General features: G+C 44.3%; 2 protein-coding genes across 2 annotated transcripts in view; one reads left to right on the top strand and one right to left on the bottom strand.

Moving 5' to 3' along the window:
- The window catches only part of LOC310689259 (uncharacterized protein), a 163963-nt gene that overhangs the window by 134981 nt on the left and 10541 nt on the right, over positions 1-18441 (bottom strand). The window lies entirely within an intron of this gene.
- Positions 1758-18283, top strand: LOC310689333 (uncharacterized protein). Its single transcript, XM_083466906.1, has 7 exons — positions 1758-2251; positions 5452-5950; positions 6149-6230; positions 6495-6574; positions 7246-7372; positions 13817-16311; positions 16669-18283. The coding sequence occupies exons 2-6, from the start codon at positions 5537-5539 to the stop codon at positions 15055-15057; spliced, it is 1944 nt and encodes a 647-aa protein (XP_083323032.1). The 5' UTR covers positions 1758-2251; positions 5452-5536; the 3' UTR covers positions 15058-16311; positions 16669-18283.

Raw genomic sequence — 18441 nt, 5'->3', positions numbered from 1 at the left:
TATTCCCGTGCTGCTGGCCCTGAGCAAAGGGTTGTTTCAAGTAAAAACATGCCTTCAACCAAGTTGGGCCCCTGGTCCCTTACGCTGCATAGGAACTGGCCGTGTCTCCACCATTCCAGGGAAGGGGTGTTCCCAGCCCTTATGTTCTTCAAGACTCACGTCTGGGTTTGATCCTGGAAGTCAAGGCGTGTGGAACCAGAAACGAGCAGGAGAACCAAGATCACAAGCAAAGCAGATTTGAGATGTGTATTGAAATCACAGCAAACAAATGACAACCGTTTATAAACTCAGAAAAAACACATGTGAGAATGGGGAAAGCAGAGCATCAAAAGGAATGTTTGTGTGATAGGAGAGAATCAAAGCGAAGAGGAACACGTATAAAGCGATTAGCGTGTGAAATAGCTAAAGAGGAAGGCTATAGGCAGAAAAAACAATGAACTCTATGGGGAAAGCTTACTATTCTTAATATTCCCTACCCACTCTCTCGTACCACGTCCACCACATAAACGTTATATAATAACAAAACCAAAGAAGGCAAAATAAATGTGCAAACTGCCACCCTGGTGGCGGAGACGGCTGAAGGTAGGAGTGAAGGCTCTTCCTGCAGTCCTCGTGGGGAAACTGGGGGGAGTTTAGAAATAGTCGTCTGCTGGAAAGCGAGAGGGGAAGTCCCTTCCACCACAGCCAAGTCCCCCTCAGACCGAGAGCAGATCAAACTTCAGGGGCACTTCAGGCCAGAAGAGCCCAGCCATGAAGCCCAGAGGCGCTTGGATGGAGGTCAGTGAGGGCTGGACAAGGGAAGTGTTTCAGCTCTTCTTCGATGGGAAATGTTGACCTTGTCTTGCTGACCCAGTGGGTCAACCCTCACTGGGATTGCGCTGATAGTGGTGCTTTCATGCTTTCCCTGCTTTTCAGAGGCCCTCGGCTGTTGTCTTTCTTGCTGCGTATTAAAACCAATAAGTTATCTGCAGAAAGGGTGATGTGACGTCTCAAATAAAGCTAGTGGGTGGTAATTTGACTAAATGAGTGTGCCAGCAAAAAGATTTGCACTAGTGCAAGGAGGTGTCCCCGCCTCACTCTCCTTCCTCCCAGTGCGCCTTGTGTATCTTCCACATCTGCTCTCAAAGGTTGGGGGACGCCCAGAGCAGATTTGGGGGGAGGGAGAGGAGAGGGGGAGAGCATTCCATTGCACAATGAGAAATCCTTACACGGGCGCGGCCGACCTTTGGGGCCAGTGAAAACAAAAATCTGCACTTCTTCCCTTATGGGGTATACAAGAGCCAATATAGAGTCCTTTTTTAGGTTCTGTATCGGTAGGAGAAAATAACAGAGGCCAAGCAGAGAATATTGAGAAGCAAAGCAGCTCGTAAGCCTGATCTTTATTGAAGCTGTTGCAACAGGGGGCTCCCCTCACACGGAGGACCCAGAACAAAGGTGTGACTGCCCTTAAATACACATTTTAAATTCCCTGCCCCACCCTGCGGTTTAAATATATAACCCACATGTCTGAAGCAGCACAGGAAGACAGTCCTGAAACCATTTTAACTCCCAAGCTGACCAAATGTTTTCTCTGCAAGGAGGGAGGAAGTGAAAAAAACAGGAATGTTGTTAGTAATCACCATTTCAAAGGAATGGGCAGACAACCAGAAAAGGCAATCAGATAAGGCATTATCAGATAACCTGAAAGGCAGGAAAAACAACAACATTCCAATTTCTGTTGTAGACCGCCTTTTCTGTGATGTAGGTATGATGTTTGTGGGAGGTGGTCTTGAGCTCCAGGGCAGTATAAGGGGAAATACAGGAAGGTGCATGAAAGCCCCACTATCGGTTGACCCACCGGGATGACCCCCTCCTCCTCCTCTCCTAGGAAGGCGACTCCTGCTTCTTGCAGAGCCTTTTCCCTGCCAGCTGCTCCTCCTGTTTCTGGCCAAGGGAGGGGGCAGCTCAGAGCCCAGCCAGGAGGGCCCCCCCAAAAATGAAGCTCCTCCTCCGGGTGTGCGCGATGCCCGGGGCTCCTCCGGGACTCCTGCTTTCCAGAGGGACGGGGCGAGGGGTGAGCTTGCTCCGCTCGGCTTTGCAAGGGTTAAAAGGAGCTGAGCCGGATTACTAAAGGGGGAAGGAAGAAAGGCAGGTTTTCCAGAGTCCAGAGCAAAGCACCTCCTTCCGAAGTCCCTTGCTGCCAGGGGAGGAATGTGCATATTTTGTCTTCCTTCTGTGCAAGCGCTGCCTCTGCGGCGTCTCCTGGGATCTGGTGAGTCTCCTCTCTCTTTCCCCTTCGGGTACATTGGGGAGAAGGGGGGGTCCCAGGGCTACAGGGGGAGGGTGCCTGTTCAGATGCGTGGAGCCCCCCAAAATAAAATCGGGGAGCAGAGGTTTCTCCCCCTTCCTGAAAAACGAAAGCCAGGGAGGGGGCGAGTTTGCAAGAAGTCTGCAACTCTGTTCTTACTTTGGATCCCTGCTCTGTTCGCCACGGAGTGGGTGGGTGTGTAGTTCTTTGGATCAAGAAAAAAGGCGTGCAAATTAATCTCACATTTTTGCCTTAAAGAAAGGTGAATTTCGGCTCCACCTCCTTCCAAGGACCGAGAAGCGGGAAGTCACGTAGGCAGCAGGAACAGGGCATCCCACCATAACCCCCCAAGCGTGAGAGCGCATTCACGCCCCCCCACCCAGGGAGTGACCAGGGGGGCAACACGAGACATCCAGAGGCAGTTCAGCAAGTTGGGTGTTCTGTAAGCCCATCTCCAAACAAGCTCTGAGGGCAAGGAGATGGAAAGAGTTTTATTGTTCTTTCGGTGGTGGGGACTGTTGTAAACAAAATCTGCACTTCTTCCCTTATGGGGTCTCCAAGAGCCCATATAGAGTCCTTAAGTGGGTTCTCTGTTGGTAGGAGAAAATAGCAGAGGCCAACCAGAGAATATTGAGAAGCAAAGCAGCTAGTAAGCCTGATCCTTATTAAAGCTGTTGCAACAGGGGTCTCCTCTCACACGGAGGACCCAGAACCCAGGTGTGCCTGCCCTTATATAGACATTTTAAATTCCCTGCCCTGGAGCTCCAGACCACCCCTCCATACATCATACATACATCACAGAAGGGGTGTAACCCAAGACCACCACCCACAAACATCATACCTACATCACAGAAAAGGCGGTCTACAACAGAAATTTGAATGTTGTTGTTTTTCCTGTCTGTCAGGTTATCTGATAATGCCTTAGTCTGGCCATTTCTTTGAAATGATTTCCCAGTTCCTGAGACAATGGGAAGGTTCCCTCACCCTCTCCTTCCTTGCAGAGAAAACATTTGTTAAGTTTGGGCATCAAAATGGTTTCAGGGCGGTCTTCCTGTGCTGCTCCAGATATGTGGTCCACATATCTGTGTATGCGCTTGGTTGGTATATTTATGAACATTTATTATATATATAAGACCTTAAAAAATTTTATTACAGTACTTAAGAGGTGTTGGGAAAGATGTCTGATAAAGTGAGCTAATGTTGAACTTGTGTAACCCTTGTTATAAAGGTAAAGGGTACCCCTGACTGTTAGGTCCAGTCGTGGATGACTCTGGGGTTGCACGCTCATCTCGCTCTATAGGCCGAGGGAGCCGGTGTTTGTCTGCAGACAGCTTCCAGGTCATGTGGCCAGCATGACTGAGCTGCATCTGGCAAACCAGAGCAGCACATGGAAACATCCTTTACCTTCCCGCCAGAGCAGTACCTACTTATCTATTTGCACTTTGACGTGCTTTTGAACTGCTAGGTTGGCAGGAGCAGGGACTGAGCAACGGAGCTCACCCCATCGCGGGGATTTGAACCACCGACCTTCTGATCAGGAAGCCCTAGGCTCAGTGGTTTAGACCACAGCGCCACCCGTGTCCTTGTGTACCCCTCCCCATTTGTGACATGCTAGTGATGTAGTGATGATGTATCAATAATGCCTCTCAAAGTGTACTCTGGGGAAAAGGTTTAGAAGTCAATGTCACCCCATGCTCGGGGTTCTTACTCCTGTGGGGACCTGTTGCGCAACAATAAAGATCATGGCCTACTGACCGCTGTTTTGCTCCAAATTACTTGCCTGGAACTTCCTTCCTCTACTGACTGCATGAATCTGCGGGGGACGTGCACCCCGATAAGCAGGGCTGTTGAGTAGTCTCTCACCCCAGAATATTTTCCCCTTAACAGCAGCAAATATATAAGGACTGTTGGAAGATGGAGGTGTTAATGGAGAAATCTGAGGGCTCCCTTGGACAAAAAACGAAGGACACCAGCCAGGAATACCAGAGCAAAACAGCAGCCAGTAGGCTTGGTCTTGATTGAAGACTGTCACGACAAGACTCCCACCTACGACAAGGTGGAACAAGGTGGAAGCCCCAAACAAAAGAGCCCCCAAACTTTTATTAGCTGCTAATCCCAATGTTACACCCCCCCCAAACTACATCACTAATACATCACAGTTACATCATGAAAGGGGAGGTCTGGTGGCAGGAATCTGAGCATCCTGGACCCTGCCCCATGCCTCCCCTTGCCCTCCACCAAACACCCATCAAGTGTAAGAAAAGAGACATTTACATTTCCCTGTTTCCCAGCCAAGTTTCCCATCACACCCTTTGGTCTTCATCTGGGTTTGTTCTTTCTGGAATGGCTACCTGTCTGGCACTCAGGTATCAGGATGCCATGAATTATCCCTAAGGCAGAAGGGCTGCTGAGTAGCTGAGCTCACATGTCTATATGAATTTCTGAAGTTTTCCCAGTGAGCCAGTACACAGGTACATTTGTCAGTGAATTCTTACATTTGGTATCGTGCAGCAGAGGCCCTTTGAATAGATAGGAAGAACCTGTGATGAAGTGTTTTGTGGGGACAAATCACAAAAGTCACAAAAGCGATTGTGCTGATTTTGGTAGTGGGCTGCATGTGTACGATATCTGCTGGAGGGGCAAAAAAAACCCCAACCTATAGATAAATTCCTGCAACAAGGGGCAGAAAAAAACATTTTTTCATGCGGTGCAGAGTTAAACCTACAGAACTCGCTGCCACAAGAGGCCAACAAGCTAGAGGGCTTGAAAAGCAGGAGGAGCTCTGCTCTGTCCTCTTCAGTTGGAGATAGGGATGCTTCTGAATTGCAATTGCTGGAAATTACACATGGGACAAATACCTCACTTGTCATTCATAGTTCTGACTTCGTTCATTGACTGAAAACGCTGAAAGTCAGGAGCAACTAGGCTGATCCATCTGTCAGAAATTCCATTTCTGTTTCCTGCACATTTTGCGTAGTAACTTTCAGGAGGACAAGATGCTGGCTGCTTTTCCATCTTCTCTGTCTTCTTTCTGTAAAGAAAGGTCAGAGTTTGGGCTGCAGTGTAGTCTATCCCTAGTTCCCAGCAAAACTCACCCATGCTTGGTCAGGGACCCTCTTTTTGCTCCTGACCGTGTATCAATTTCATATGTATTTGCTTTGCAGGATTTACCTCTACTTAGGACAGATGGAACAGGGCAGAAGAACAAGGGCTTCCTTCTGATCTCTTGGAGGCTTCCTGAGAGCCCAAATGGATGAGCAAGATTCATCTGGCCCAGAAGCAGGAAGAGGCCATGCCAAACAAACTGGGAGCAGTGGTGGAATCTGGGAAAACTCTGTGCAGAAGATCCTGGGTGAGGAGGACATTCTCCGCTCAAATGTGCAGAGCCAGCAGTTCAGGCAGTTGTGCCACCAGGAGACTGAAGGACCCCGAGAGGTTTGTGGTCGATTCTACCACCTTGACCATCAGTGGCTGAAGCCAGAAAGGCACACGAAAGCTGAGATGCTGGACCTGGTGATCTTGGAGCAGTTCCTGGCTGTCCTTCCACCAGAGATGGAGAGCTGGGTGAGGGAATGTGGAGCGGAGACCAGTTCCCAGGCGGTGGCCCTGGCCGAAGGATTTCTCCTGAGTCAGGCAGAGGAGAGGAAGCAGGCAGAGCAGCAGGTGAGAGAGACTTTCCTCTGATACTCCCAAGGTGGTCTGAACAAGAGGGAGAGTTCCCCCAAACTCTCTTCTAATGGCCCGTCCATTTTTGGAAACATTAAGTGGATCATATTAGATATCCCTAAAGTTTTTCCCTCAGCCATTCCTTTTCCAATCCTTCTTCCCGTTCTCTGTTTTGAATCCTTGTTTCTCTTTCAGGGAATGGATCTGTTTGCAGAAAGGAGCCAAGATTCCTCTGAGGCAGAGAAGACTCCGTTGGACACCAGAGAGAGGCCGCTGGGTAAGGAGGAAGGAGTTTTTTCTCTGTTTGGTCACATTCTGTTCATTTTGGAACTATTCTGTAGGTTCTTTTAATCATTTGGGGCCAAGACCCCAAAGGAGGGGAGATGTATGTTTGCACAACTAACATATGAAATGGGTACAAACATCAACATTCACTCAGCAGGTGAGGCTTTTAGAAAGGCTCTTCTGTGTTTAGTGCTGCGCTGCTTAAACCTCTGAGAAGCAGGCACTAAGACTTCCCACTTACCTTTTTGTCCTGCAGCTGACAGAAGGACGATGGCAAGACCTTCTCATCCATCTTTTCCTGGTGGAGGGGAAGCAGTGGCTGTGGAAGGAATTCAGGTAGGAGGAAGGAGCATTGTGGGGAAGGAGGCTGAGGGACGGGGCAGCCAGGAGCCTCTGGGCCAGGATGAATCCCTCTCCTCATCTTGGTTTCTGTCATGCCTGTCCTTAACAAAGGCTTAAAATGCAATTCCAGAAGGTTAATAAACAGCCATCTCACCTTAACTGGCCTTATGAATATTGCTGGTATTATTTATCCGTAATTGTAGTTTTATTTATTGATTTCCCATTTAATATTAAAATAGGCTTCTAACCATAAAAATAATAGTGGCGAGGAGTCACCAAATGAGCCCCATCAGTTGCGCTTTCTCCCTCCTTCCCCTCCTGTGACTCCCTGCACCCCCCTTGAAGTTGGTCTTAGGGCATTGGGGAGGTTTCCCCCTCCAGAACAGCAGACGGGGGGAGGAAAGGGGATCCTTCCATCTGGGAAACAGGGACGCTTGCGCAGACTGATTTGAAGAATGCCATGTGGAGCTCCACCCATGTACACATAGATTAATACCCATTATTAAAAGACACAATGAAAGACATGTAAAAGAGGCATCCATGATTAAAATGTACAACGAAACAATTCCATTAAAGGAACGCAGCAATTAACAGGCTGAAAATTACAAAGCAATGTGTAGTAGATAATGTTTTCTAAGAAGAAGACTTTCCCTTTTTTATTTTAGGGTCTGCTGTGCTTTGAAGATGTAGCTGTTCATTTCACAGACGAGGAGTGGGCGTTGCTGGATCCTGACCAGAGAGCTCTGCATAAGGAAGTCATGGGGGAGAATCATGGGATCATGGACTCTCTTGGTAAGGCTCCCTGTTGGATCATAATATCTGCTAAGAAATACTCACTTATCAAACCTTTATTAGGCATTGTGCAAATAAAACCATAAAAGAGGAAATAACATATAAAAGCTTTGAAATATATATAAAAGGCAGCAGTTGGCTACATACATATATATATATATACATATAAAATCAGTGGTTTTCGTTGTTAACCTGCTCCTTGGAGGACTGCTACGAAAAACTCGGCTACCCCCGCCGTTACCCTTTGGTCGACGTCGGATAGGCAGAATCCCACACATTCACCTTGCTGGGGTTCCAGACCACCCAAAAGAGGGGACAGCACGCGTTGACGTGGGATACTGTACAATGGGCAATGAAAGAGAATATGCTCTACAGTGTCCGGGACATTCATAGAACATCTGCAGAATCTCTTGTTTCTAGGAATGTTTTGATATCTTCCCCTGACAAATGCTGAGGGAAAAACATTCAAACGGGCCAGCATAAAAGCCCTACGTTGGGCTGGGATTATTAATTTAGTGACGTAATTGGCTCTGCTATCTAAGATATTTAAATCATAGAATATGGGGGAGCAAATTTTGTTTACAGCTGCCATAATATTTTGTCTCTCGACATCCTTTAGTCTAGTTTGGATATTATGGAAAATGTATTGCTCATTAGAATTGTACAGGGGCTCCAGCTCGATGCCTAAAGATTCAATCTTTTTTTCGAGGTACTGATACCATCTTGATTTATAGGAGTCTTTGAGCAAATCAGCGAGCAGACTTGATGGAGGGCAGCGAAAATGGCAGCGTAACCAGTACTTTATTGAGGTGGACCATGCCCAATATTCCATTGTGTGTATGCCTATTTCTGCACACATTGTTTCATATTTGATCACAGCTGGGAGTCCAAGAATACGTCTGAGAAAGCTGGAGTGAATCTTTTTTAAATCACTGTTATATGCTTGGACCCATAGCGGGATTCCATAGAATATCTGGGATTGCACTTTTGTTTGAAATATCTGATTGGCCGCAGGAATAAATTGATTACCTTTCTGATAATAAAAACGGGCAACTGCTGATGAGGTACACTTTGCCTGTTTTATGGCATTTGTGCGATGATTTGCCCACCCTAAATTGCTCTGGAATAAGATTCCCAGGTACCTATAGATTTTCACTTGTTGGATTTCTTGCCCTCTTATTTTCCATTTCTCTAATTTCCAACCATTCGAGAAGACCAAAATTTTTGTCTTCTCATAATTTATAGAGAGTTTGTTACATTCGCAGTAAAGGATCAGAGAAGATATAAGAGACGTTTCAGACCCAAGCTCGTTAATGATAGTAGGACAGCATCGTCTGCGTATAATAAGAGAGGAACTGGTTTCTGATTAAGTTTAGGGGCATGTGATTCTATTTTTTGGAGGTGATCTGGCAAGTCTGATAAAAATAAATTAAATAGAAAGGGAGCGAGAATACACCCTTGTTTTACCCCTTTCGAGTTTGGGATGTCTGATGAAAGGTGACCTTTGGTGTTAAGTTTGATTTGACAGGTATTGGAAGAGTATAGATTTTGTATTAGAATCAATAAGCGCTGATCAATTTTTAATTCTGCGAGTTTCCTCCACAGCTTTGGGCGGTCAATTGAGTCGAATGCACCACGAAAGTCTACAAAAGCAGCATATGTCTTAGATTGCCTTTGGGATCTATATTTTTCAACCAAATGCATAAGTATAAGGCAGTGGTCTAATGTAGAGCAACCTTTGGCGAAACCTATTTGTTCTTTCCCTGGTAAATTTAGATTTTTCATCCAGGTAAGAAGTTTAGATAAAAGGTGCTTAGCGTAGATTTTCCCTATCACTGATAATAGGCTTATCGGTCTGTAATTCCTTGGTTCTTTTGGGTCGCCATTTTTAAAGATTGGGATAATTATTGATCTTAACCATATCTCAGGTATGATCCCATATTTATCTATGAGAGTAAACAATTGAGCTAAGGGTTCTGCCCACCAATCTATATAGGTCTTGAATAATTCTATTGGTAGACCGTCTGGCCCAGGAGATTTCCCCGATTTGAAATTTTTAACTATCTCTCTAATTTCCTCTTCTTCTACCCTTGGCCACTCCTGGAGTTTATTGATTTTATTTTTAGTGGTCTCATTTCCTTTGAGTTCACTGTGTAGATTGTTAAATACAGATGTGAAGTATTGGGACCATTTGGATTCTGCAATTGGTGGTAGAGTTAGTTGGTTTTCGGCTTTCAATCCTCCGTACACCAGGTTCCAGAACGCTTTGTTGTTTTTACTCTGAATTGAGTCGAGTAATTGTAGCCATTTTTGGGTTGCATATTTCTGTTTCTTTTCGGCCAGAATGTAATGGTATTGTCTTTTTTCATCAAGATAAGAGGGCTCTAGTTTAGCGCGATTATTTTTAAATGTTTGGCGCAGCTTTCTTTTTAGCTGGAAACATTCATCATCAAACCAAGGGCTAGCGCTATGTTTAAGTACCCAAACTTTAGGTGGAGTACTAAGCTCTACGAACATTTGGAAGATTTCATTATAAATTTTCGGAATATCACTGTAGGGATTAGTGGTCTTTAAGTTGGATAATACTTGTTTTCTCAGGTTGGCTGTAAGTTTTTGCCCCACTGCTGCACTCATTTCCTGGGACCATTTTAATTGGGTCATTTGTTTGTATTGAGAAGGTTCTATGATATTGTACTTGGTTATTTTGGTTTCGTCCTTTAAGTTAATAGACAACAATAATGGCTGATGGTCGCTTTCAGTACGCGTTCCAATTTTGAGGTCCATGATTGAATTTATAATATTATAAGGGACAAGAATATAGTCGATGACACTGCATCCTCGGGGGGAGAAGTATGTAAACTCCCCGCTTCTATCGCCTTTTGTTGAACCGTTCACAATCTGCAAATTAAAGTTGTTACATAATTCAAGTAGGCGTAAGCCTTCGTTGTTTACAACCCTATCTCTGGAGAATCGTCCTATTTTCAGGGCATGTGCGATATCATTATCAGTATTCCAATTTAGTTTGCTACATAGTTGTTCATTGTTGGTTCCCACTCTGGCATTAAAATCACCTGCTATTATCAGTGAGGCATTTGGGTATTTATCGGTCAAATTTTCTATATAAAAGGTTAGTTGTGACCAATTTTCACTGCTGCTGTTGTTTTTGGTTGGGGGGATATAGACATTTACAAGTAGCAAAGTATCGTCTTTTTGGGTTAAAAGTAGAGCTTGTGCAAGTGGTAAGCATTTTCCTAGCTGCTTGATTTCAAACCCTAAGTTGTCTTTGATCATGCAACAGAACCCTGCTTTCGGCCGACCCTTCGTGTTTGTTTTCACTGCGGGTTTCGTATAGGAGGTGAATCCATTGATTTTAATATCTCTAGTTGACCATGTTTCTTGTAGAAGTATTAATTCAAAATCTTTAAGGAAGTTCATTAGGTCTGGGTCTCCGTCTTTGTTTCCCCACCCTGCAATATTCCAGGACAGCAAGCGTAGGATCCGTTTTTGAGTTGATGGCTGGTTGACAGCATTTAGTCATTCTAGTTCTGTTATTGAGTCCAGCGAGGGATTTTGTCTTGTGCAGATACAGCCATTTGTCGCTGCTTTCGGCGGGGAACATAATGGTGGGTCTTTTAGATTCTTTTTTAAAGTGCGGGAAATTAAAATTTCCTCCCTTTCTTGGTTTTCTTCCTTAACTATTCCTTGTTCCTGAGAAATTTCTGTGGTTGGTAGACTGTTGTGGACAGTAGGACTGTTTTCAGTCTCTAGTTCCATTTCTTTGGCCTCATTTGATGTTGGGCTCAGTGAATCAGGTCTGTTGGAGGTCATCTTTTGTTCGGCAATGTTAGAGTCCTTTGTAGTACTTAAATAAGGGGTACCTATTTCGTTTAGAGCTAGTATTTGATATCTCAGCCAGGAATTTGTGGTCTCATTGCTGGAGTTTTTCCTTGCCATTTCATATTCTAAAGGAGGCTGGATTTGAAGGTCTGCATCTATACATTTGAAAGTTCCATTGGTGGCTTTCTTTTTGACTATGCATTTAGGGGAGAGGGCTGGTAAGTGTAAAGTTTGATTGTGTATTGTTTCTACTGCATTTTGTTGCCCTTGTTGGTGAATTTCGGTCAATCTGGCCTGTAGTTTCGTCAATTTACTGAGTATGTTTATTTGTTCTTTGTCTGGTAGCTTGGTAAAGTTACTCAGCAGATCTACTTCTTCTGGGACTGTCCAGTCTATTGTATCAAGGGCGAGGCTGTTATTTGATGCTACAGTCGCTTGGTTTGAGAGCTTGGATTTTTCTTGTGTGATTTCCCGGGTAGCTGGCTGCGGTTTCTCCCATCTACTGGGTTCTTCCACGGGAGTAGGGCAGATGTCGGCTTCTGGTAGAATGGCCTTATTCATCTTGTTCTGTCTTTTAGATGCAATCAATGGTCTGAGTGATATATCTTCAAAGTGTCGACGCGGAATAATTCCTTTCTGGGCTAAATAAGCCTTTACCCTTAGGATTTTGGTTGGAATTCTATGACTACCAAATTTTAGTAGTACTTTTTTGGAATGTCCATCGTTAGTGAGCCTCTTGACTGCTTTTAGGTCGATGCTTCCACCCTCAAGGCCTAGGAGCAGATTTAGATGGTGTCTGGCCCAGAAGGATGACTCCCAGTAAGGTAGGGGCCCTCTATATGGAAAAATGTGGAGAACAATCTCACATGGCCTCAGTATCAGGTTGACTGAGTGAGGGGGGCTTCCTCTGGTTTTTGGCTGGTTTAGAGGTATAAATTTGTATTTGTTCTGTTTGTCTCCAGGGCTTATTAAGGATGGCAAAAGGGGAGTGAGTTGCCTCCTTTCATCTGGGTTATCCAGCTTCTTGGAGATGTTTTGTAATTGTTCAAAGATTTTTTGAACTGTTTGAGCAGTCATTAGGCAGCATTCCTCCAGCAGCTCCACCTTTCTATCAATTAGCACTTGTGCCTCGATTATGGGAGTAGTAGCCTTGTCCTCATTTATTCCTAGGGATATCTCTTCAACTGTCTTTCCATGTAAAGAGTTGAGGAAGGTTTTGGGAGGAGATATGTGCTGTTTTTGAGGTAGCAGGTAATTATCTAGATTACTCTGTTTGAAACCGGAGGGCTCTGCGTCAGTTTCTGTATCAGAGCATCTGAGTCTTTTGGCTCTTCTCATTGCTAGATTCTTCTTAAATCAATGAGAACAGACTTCTAAACGGAGTGATAGAGTGTTAAAGTTCTCAGGTCGCAATCTCATTCAGTTCCCATTCAGCCCTGGCTGGGCCGCTGCGAGGAGTTTAAAACTGGGTCCAATTAGAGCACTCCTTTGAAGTATCCCCCCCCTTCTTCTCAGTTTGTTAAAACAACTGAGATGTTTGGGGGTCCACGAAGTTAGAGGTGGTGGGAGAAATTTGTGGTTTTATAGATTTATAGTTTTTAGGGTTAAAAGCCCATTAGAGGTCCTTAAAGATCCTTGGGATAAGTTTGTCACGAGGAGTCAATGAGAAACTGGGAGGGAGTGCCTTAATGCCCGGGAGGGAATGTCTGAGAGCCTTCGTTAAAACTTCATTAACTTCACAAAGTCCCGGCACCGAGGAGGAGAAGATAAGACGTTCAAAAGCCCAGCGAAGTAGCGAAAGGAAATAAAATCCAAAAGAAGGAGGAGAGCCGGCAACAAAGGCATTTAGTTAAAAAATTCTTTGAGCTCCGATAAGAGCGTCTTACCTCGGCGCCATCTTGGGGAAGTATCGCTAAGAAATATATTTTGATGGGGTTTGACAGTGCTGCATACATCATCTGATATTTTAACACCCCACAGCTCACCTTGATTGGAGGGCTAGCTACTGTTTTGTTAGTGAATATTCTTTCTCCAATTTTGCCTTTCTAAACTACGATCAGGCTGCACTGAACTGCTCAGGACTTTTGTAATCGTGAAGTAGCAAATATAACGTAAACGAAAGAACGGCAGCCGCTCACCTCATTAATCCAAATGCCAAAAGAAGAGTCTCTTTGAAGTCCAAAGCTTGGTGTCCAGCAATTGTATAGTTTGGCAGATTGTTTTTTTTAATCTCCTTCCATCCAGAACACGCCTGTTTTTATAAATTGCATCTTATAAATTTATAGAAAACAGGTATCTCCCGCTTGTGGGAGTGGCTCCAGAGAGTGCCCAGTTTCATGCCAGGATCGGCACCCAGTGTCCCAGCCCCCACATCTTGGTGCAGGTGGCTGATAATGGAAATTTGAGGGTGAGATAGCCCCCCCCTACCCTGGAGGGGTCGGCAGGACTAATTACCCTCCTCTTATCCCTGATTTTCTGGCACGACCGGTGGCCCAATCTCATGAGAGGCAGCCATTTTCCTCGGCAAGAAACACGAAGCTGGTTGTTCCAGTATTTAAGACCTGCATTTCTTCTTGAAGCTCTAATCAGTTTCTCTCTTTGTTGCAGGTGGCGATGAATTGGAAAATAAGAACAAGGGAGAGCATGACAAAATCCACATGGAGGAGAAGCCATTTAAATATCCGGGACATGGGAATTTCAGTCAGAGCTCCCACTCCACTCCCCATCTAATAAATCTCTTGGGGAAAAAACTCTATCAGTATTCAGAATGTGAAAAGAACCTCTGTCGAAAATCCAACCTCTCTTCCAATGATATAAATCACAGCGGGGAGAAACCATATTCCTGCTTGGAATGTGGAAAGAGCTTCAGTCAGAGGGCCAATCTCACTTCCCATCAAAGAATTCATACAGGGGAGAAACCATATCTGTGCACGGAATGTGGAAAGAGCTTCGCCTGGAAGAAAAGTCTCACTTCCCATGAAATAATACATACCGGGAAGAAACTATATCCGTGCTTTGAATGTGGAAAGAGCTTCAGTCATAGCATCACCCTCACAGTCCATCAAAGAATCCATACTGGTGAGAAACCATATTCCTGCTTGGAGTGTGGAAAGAGCTTCCGTCAAAGGGCTGCTCTGGCTTCCCATCAAATAACTCACAGCAGGGAGAAACCCTATCAGTGCATGGAATGCGGAAAGAGTTTCGGTCGGAAGGATAGTCTTACTTCCCATCAAATAATTCACACAGGGAAGAAGCCATATCAGTGCTTCGAGTGTGGAAAGAGCTTCAGTCGAAAGAATGTTCTCAGTTGTCATGAAAGAATTCACACAGGGGAGAAACCATATCAGTGCTTGGAATGTGGAAAAAGCTTCCCTCAGAGCGCCAGTCTCATGTACCATCAGAGAATCCATACAGGGGAGAAACAATATCAGTGCACAAAATGTGAGAAGAACTTCATTAATATGGCCTCTCTCACTTCCCATCAGATAACTCACAGCGGGGAAAAATTATATCTGTGCACAGAATGTGGAAAGAGCTTTCGTTGGAAGAAAAGTCTCATGTCCCATCAAAGAATTCATAAAGGGGAGAAACCATATCTGTGTGTTGAATGTGGAAAGAGCTTCAGTCAGAGGACCAGTCTCATAATCCATCAAAGAATTCATACAGGGGAGAAACCATACCAGTGCTTGGAATGTGGGAAGAGCTTTAGTCGGAAGGATAGCCTTACTTCCCATCAAAGAATTCACACTGGGGATAAACCGTTTATATGCTTGGAATGTGGAAACAGCTTCAATTCCAAGAGGAGTCTCACTTCCCATCAAAGAATCCATATGGTGGAGAAACCGTAGCAGTGCTTGGAATGTGAAAAGAGCTTCAGACATCTCACTCTCTATGAAATAGCTCATGGCGGGGGGAATCACAGAGTCATATAATTGTATCAGAGCAGGGACTCTGCAGGTCATCTAGTCTATCCCTCCACAATGCAACCATCTTCACCCTCTGCTTAAAACCCACCAAGAGAGAAACCACCACCTTCTGAGGCAGCCGGTTCCACTTTGAAAGAGCTTTTACCTGCAGAAGATTCTTCCTGATGTTTAGTCTGCATCTCTTTTTTTATTATTACTAGTTTAATTTATATACCACTCTATACCCTGGGGTCTCAGGGCGGTTCACAGAGTAAAATCAAGATATAAAACCACAAAATACATAATAAGAATAAAAACAACCACCCAATAGCCCCCCCAAATATGCAAATACACTTAAATCTGGGGTGCAATTATGTTGGAGCACAATAATATAAATTGAAAATAAAATGCTTACAACTTGCGACTTAAATTCTTGCAACTTGCATCCATTGGTGCGGGTCCTCTACTCCAGAGTAGGAGAAAACAGGTTTGCTTCATGTGCTATGGGATGAAACCTGCCACAATCGATGGCAATGTTGAATATAATTTCTCTCAGGACGTGTGCCAAATCAGGAGATTGCTGATGATTGATGAAAGCCCTTACCAGGGATTCATTAAAGGGGAATTGTTGTGGAATAGCAAAGATATTGGGTCCAGAAGACTAATTTGACACCGGGAATAAAAAAAAGCTGAAGCAACAAAATTCATGTTTCTTTATTAATAGACCTTCTTACTGTGTATAAAACCTAGACTATCATGTTTAAAGCAAGGGATAATACTTCCCCAAGGTTCCTGAAAGGTTGATCTCCTCAGATTAGTGAGATAAAGGAAGCCTTGAAAGGAGAGTTATTAGTTTTCCTCTCAGTCATTCTGTGTTTTATATTGCTATGTTGTGGTATTCAATGGTTGTAAAAGTGTGTTGTTTTGTACCTAAGGCCAATAGGTCGATTGATAACTTTGATAAAGTGTGGTCATAATCCTTGAAAAGGTTATGATCACAGCGGGGGAATGATATAAGAATTAGTGACCCCAGGTGTATATTTTTATTGTTTTAATGGTATTTCAGTGTTTAACCTTTTAGAATGTATTAGGCTTGGTTTTGTGTGTGTTGTGCATTTGTGAATCTCCCCCCTTTTACGCTACATTCCATCTCTCCTTATCTGACCCAGAAAGTGGCACAAATGACAGGATGTTTTTGTGAGGAGAATCAGAACTTACAGGGTTAAACAGTTCTGTGTGATGTCTCACATTCTGAGGCGTGGTTATGTTCACATACAGGAATCTTTCTCTGTGTGTAAGTTCTCTTTCGGTTTTGATTGAGAGGCGAAGGATGGCTGCTCTTTCGCCGGGCTAATTTACGATGTTTTTCTACGCATTAAAGACTGTTGGAGATAAGCAAGAAGCCTGCGTCCAGTCTGATTTATTACCCACACACGGCAACAGTTTCTCCTGCTGCTGAACTCTGCTAGGACTATGCTAAGAGAGCTAAAGAGAGCTAGGCACAGAAGCGCAGTGGCGCAGCAGAAACGAGCTGGATGCCATATTTCCCCACAGTTTTCCTATGTCAGTCATGAGTTAGCACCAGGGAAGAAATCCTTGGAAGCTTCCTGACAGATGGAGAAATGTCAAGAAAGACTGACCATAGGCTTGGTTGCCAGGGCAGCGAGGGACATCCAGTACCAGAAATGGTCAAATGGCCTGGGCACATCGGGGCCACTCCAAGGTGACTGCAGGGGTGAAGATACCAGGATGGAGCCATGCGTGTTTTCTGTCCAGTGACCTGTGACCTTTCCTGACACATGTAAAGGAGATGTTTTATGTTTAAGATTGCCTTATTTTAAATTTTTTTTATCAAAGATCTTATTGATTTACAAAAGTGTTTGCAATCTCTCTCTCGTATCCCCCCCCCCCCCGTGTAACATTTTTACAAATCAGTTTCATTTGTTGAGACATTAGGAAGAATAGGGGGAAAGAGGTGGAGGGGGGAAAGGTGAGTGGGGGTGGGGTGGTGATGTTTCTATTTTACTTAATATATGTGGGGTTTGGTGTCAGCGTTGCTTGTGCAGGTTCTCTGCTGTTCACTTATGTTCCTGAGAGAGGTTGGGGTTGTCCTAGGGTGTGGTTATTCATTTGTGGTTTGCTGTGGTGATCTTTGTTTCATGTGTGAGTGGGGTGGGTGTTTTGGATCAGGTTAGCCATATTGATTTGTATGCTGTTGGTGGATTCTTGTTGTTTTGTTGGGCTGTGTATGTGATAAAGGGGAGCCATACCAGGGTGAAGGCGTCTTCTTCTATTTGTCCCCGTGTCAGTTTCAGTTTATTGGTTAATTTTTCTAGTAAGGCTGTTTCCCATACTATTTGGTACCTTGGTCTATGCTTATTCCTGACAGGTCTCTCCAGTGTCTAGCTATTATGCTTCTGGCTGCTGAAAGTAGGTGGGTTATGAGTTCTTTGTGGTGTAAGTGGGCATTCTTGTCTTGGAAGATGTTTAGCAGGGCCAATTCTGGGGTGATTTCTAATACTTGCTTGGTTATTTTACTTATTTCTTGTATGGTTGTTGTCCAGAATAGTTGGATTTGGGGGCACTCCCACCACATGTGGAGGTATGTGCCTGTGGAGGTGCACCCTCTCCTTTCATTCTGAATTTCCTTGGGGCAGACCTTCTCAACTGGCATGTTGAGTTGAGTGAGCTCTGTCCTAATGCAATAGCTATAATAAATGCTGGGTCCCTAAATCCAGATGGTGGACGTGAAAAATAGTTTCCCTGGTTCTGTGGTTTATTCAAGAGCTGGTTGCTCTTCACGTGGGTAGCAAACAAGATGGTGTAGGAGTGAATTCTTACCACACAGTGGTAAGCCATTTTTAGATAGCTATTCTATCTCTTCTCACTCTCCTCCTTTCCAGGCTAGAGATATCCAGTTCCCTCAACCATTCGTCGTTAGACTTGGTTTCCATACGCTTGCCCTCCTCTGTACATGTTCCTGATTGTTTTTTATTCTTCTTCTGTAGACTAGTCTGATTTTTATTTTGTGTAAAAAATAATTCAATAACAATACCTTTAAAAACAACAACACACATGTAGCCAGTATATGTGCTGGTAATCAGAAGTCGCTGATTCTGATATTATGCTGGTCTACAACTGTAATAAAGTGTTGCTGTTGATTCTGGCATCCCTTCCTCTTTTGGCTGTTTCCTTGATTTCATTCTCCAACTCAGTATCACTGTGGGCATTTTGGTCAGGGGAATGATAGCTTGCTCCAAGTCCTACATTTTGAGCAGAGAGCAGAGAGGAACGTGGGTCTTGGTTAAGTGGGGAATAATTTACACT

This window comes from Podarcis liolepis, assembly GCF_965112155.1.
Source record: "Podarcis liolepis genome assembly, chromosome: 12".
Classification (NCBI taxonomy): domain Eukaryota; kingdom Metazoa; phylum Chordata; class Lepidosauria; order Squamata; family Lacertidae; genus Podarcis; species Podarcis liolepis.
The sequence above is the reverse complement of the archived record's forward strand: the minus strand, read 5'-3'. Positions and strand labels throughout refer to the sequence as shown.

Coding starts and splice junctions, on each gene's coding strand:
- LOC310689333 (XM_083466906.1), top strand. CDS start 5,537: ATGGATGAGCAAGATTCATCTGGCCCAGAAGCAGGAAGAGGCCATGCC. Junction 6,575..7,245: donor TGGCTGTGGAAGGAATTCAG/GTAGGAGGAAGG, acceptor TTTTTATTTTAG/GGTCTGCTGTGCTTTGAAGA. Junction 7,373..13,816: donor TGGGATCATGGACTCTCTTG/GTAAGGCTCCCT, acceptor TCTTTGTTGCAG/GTGGCGATGAATTGGAAAAT.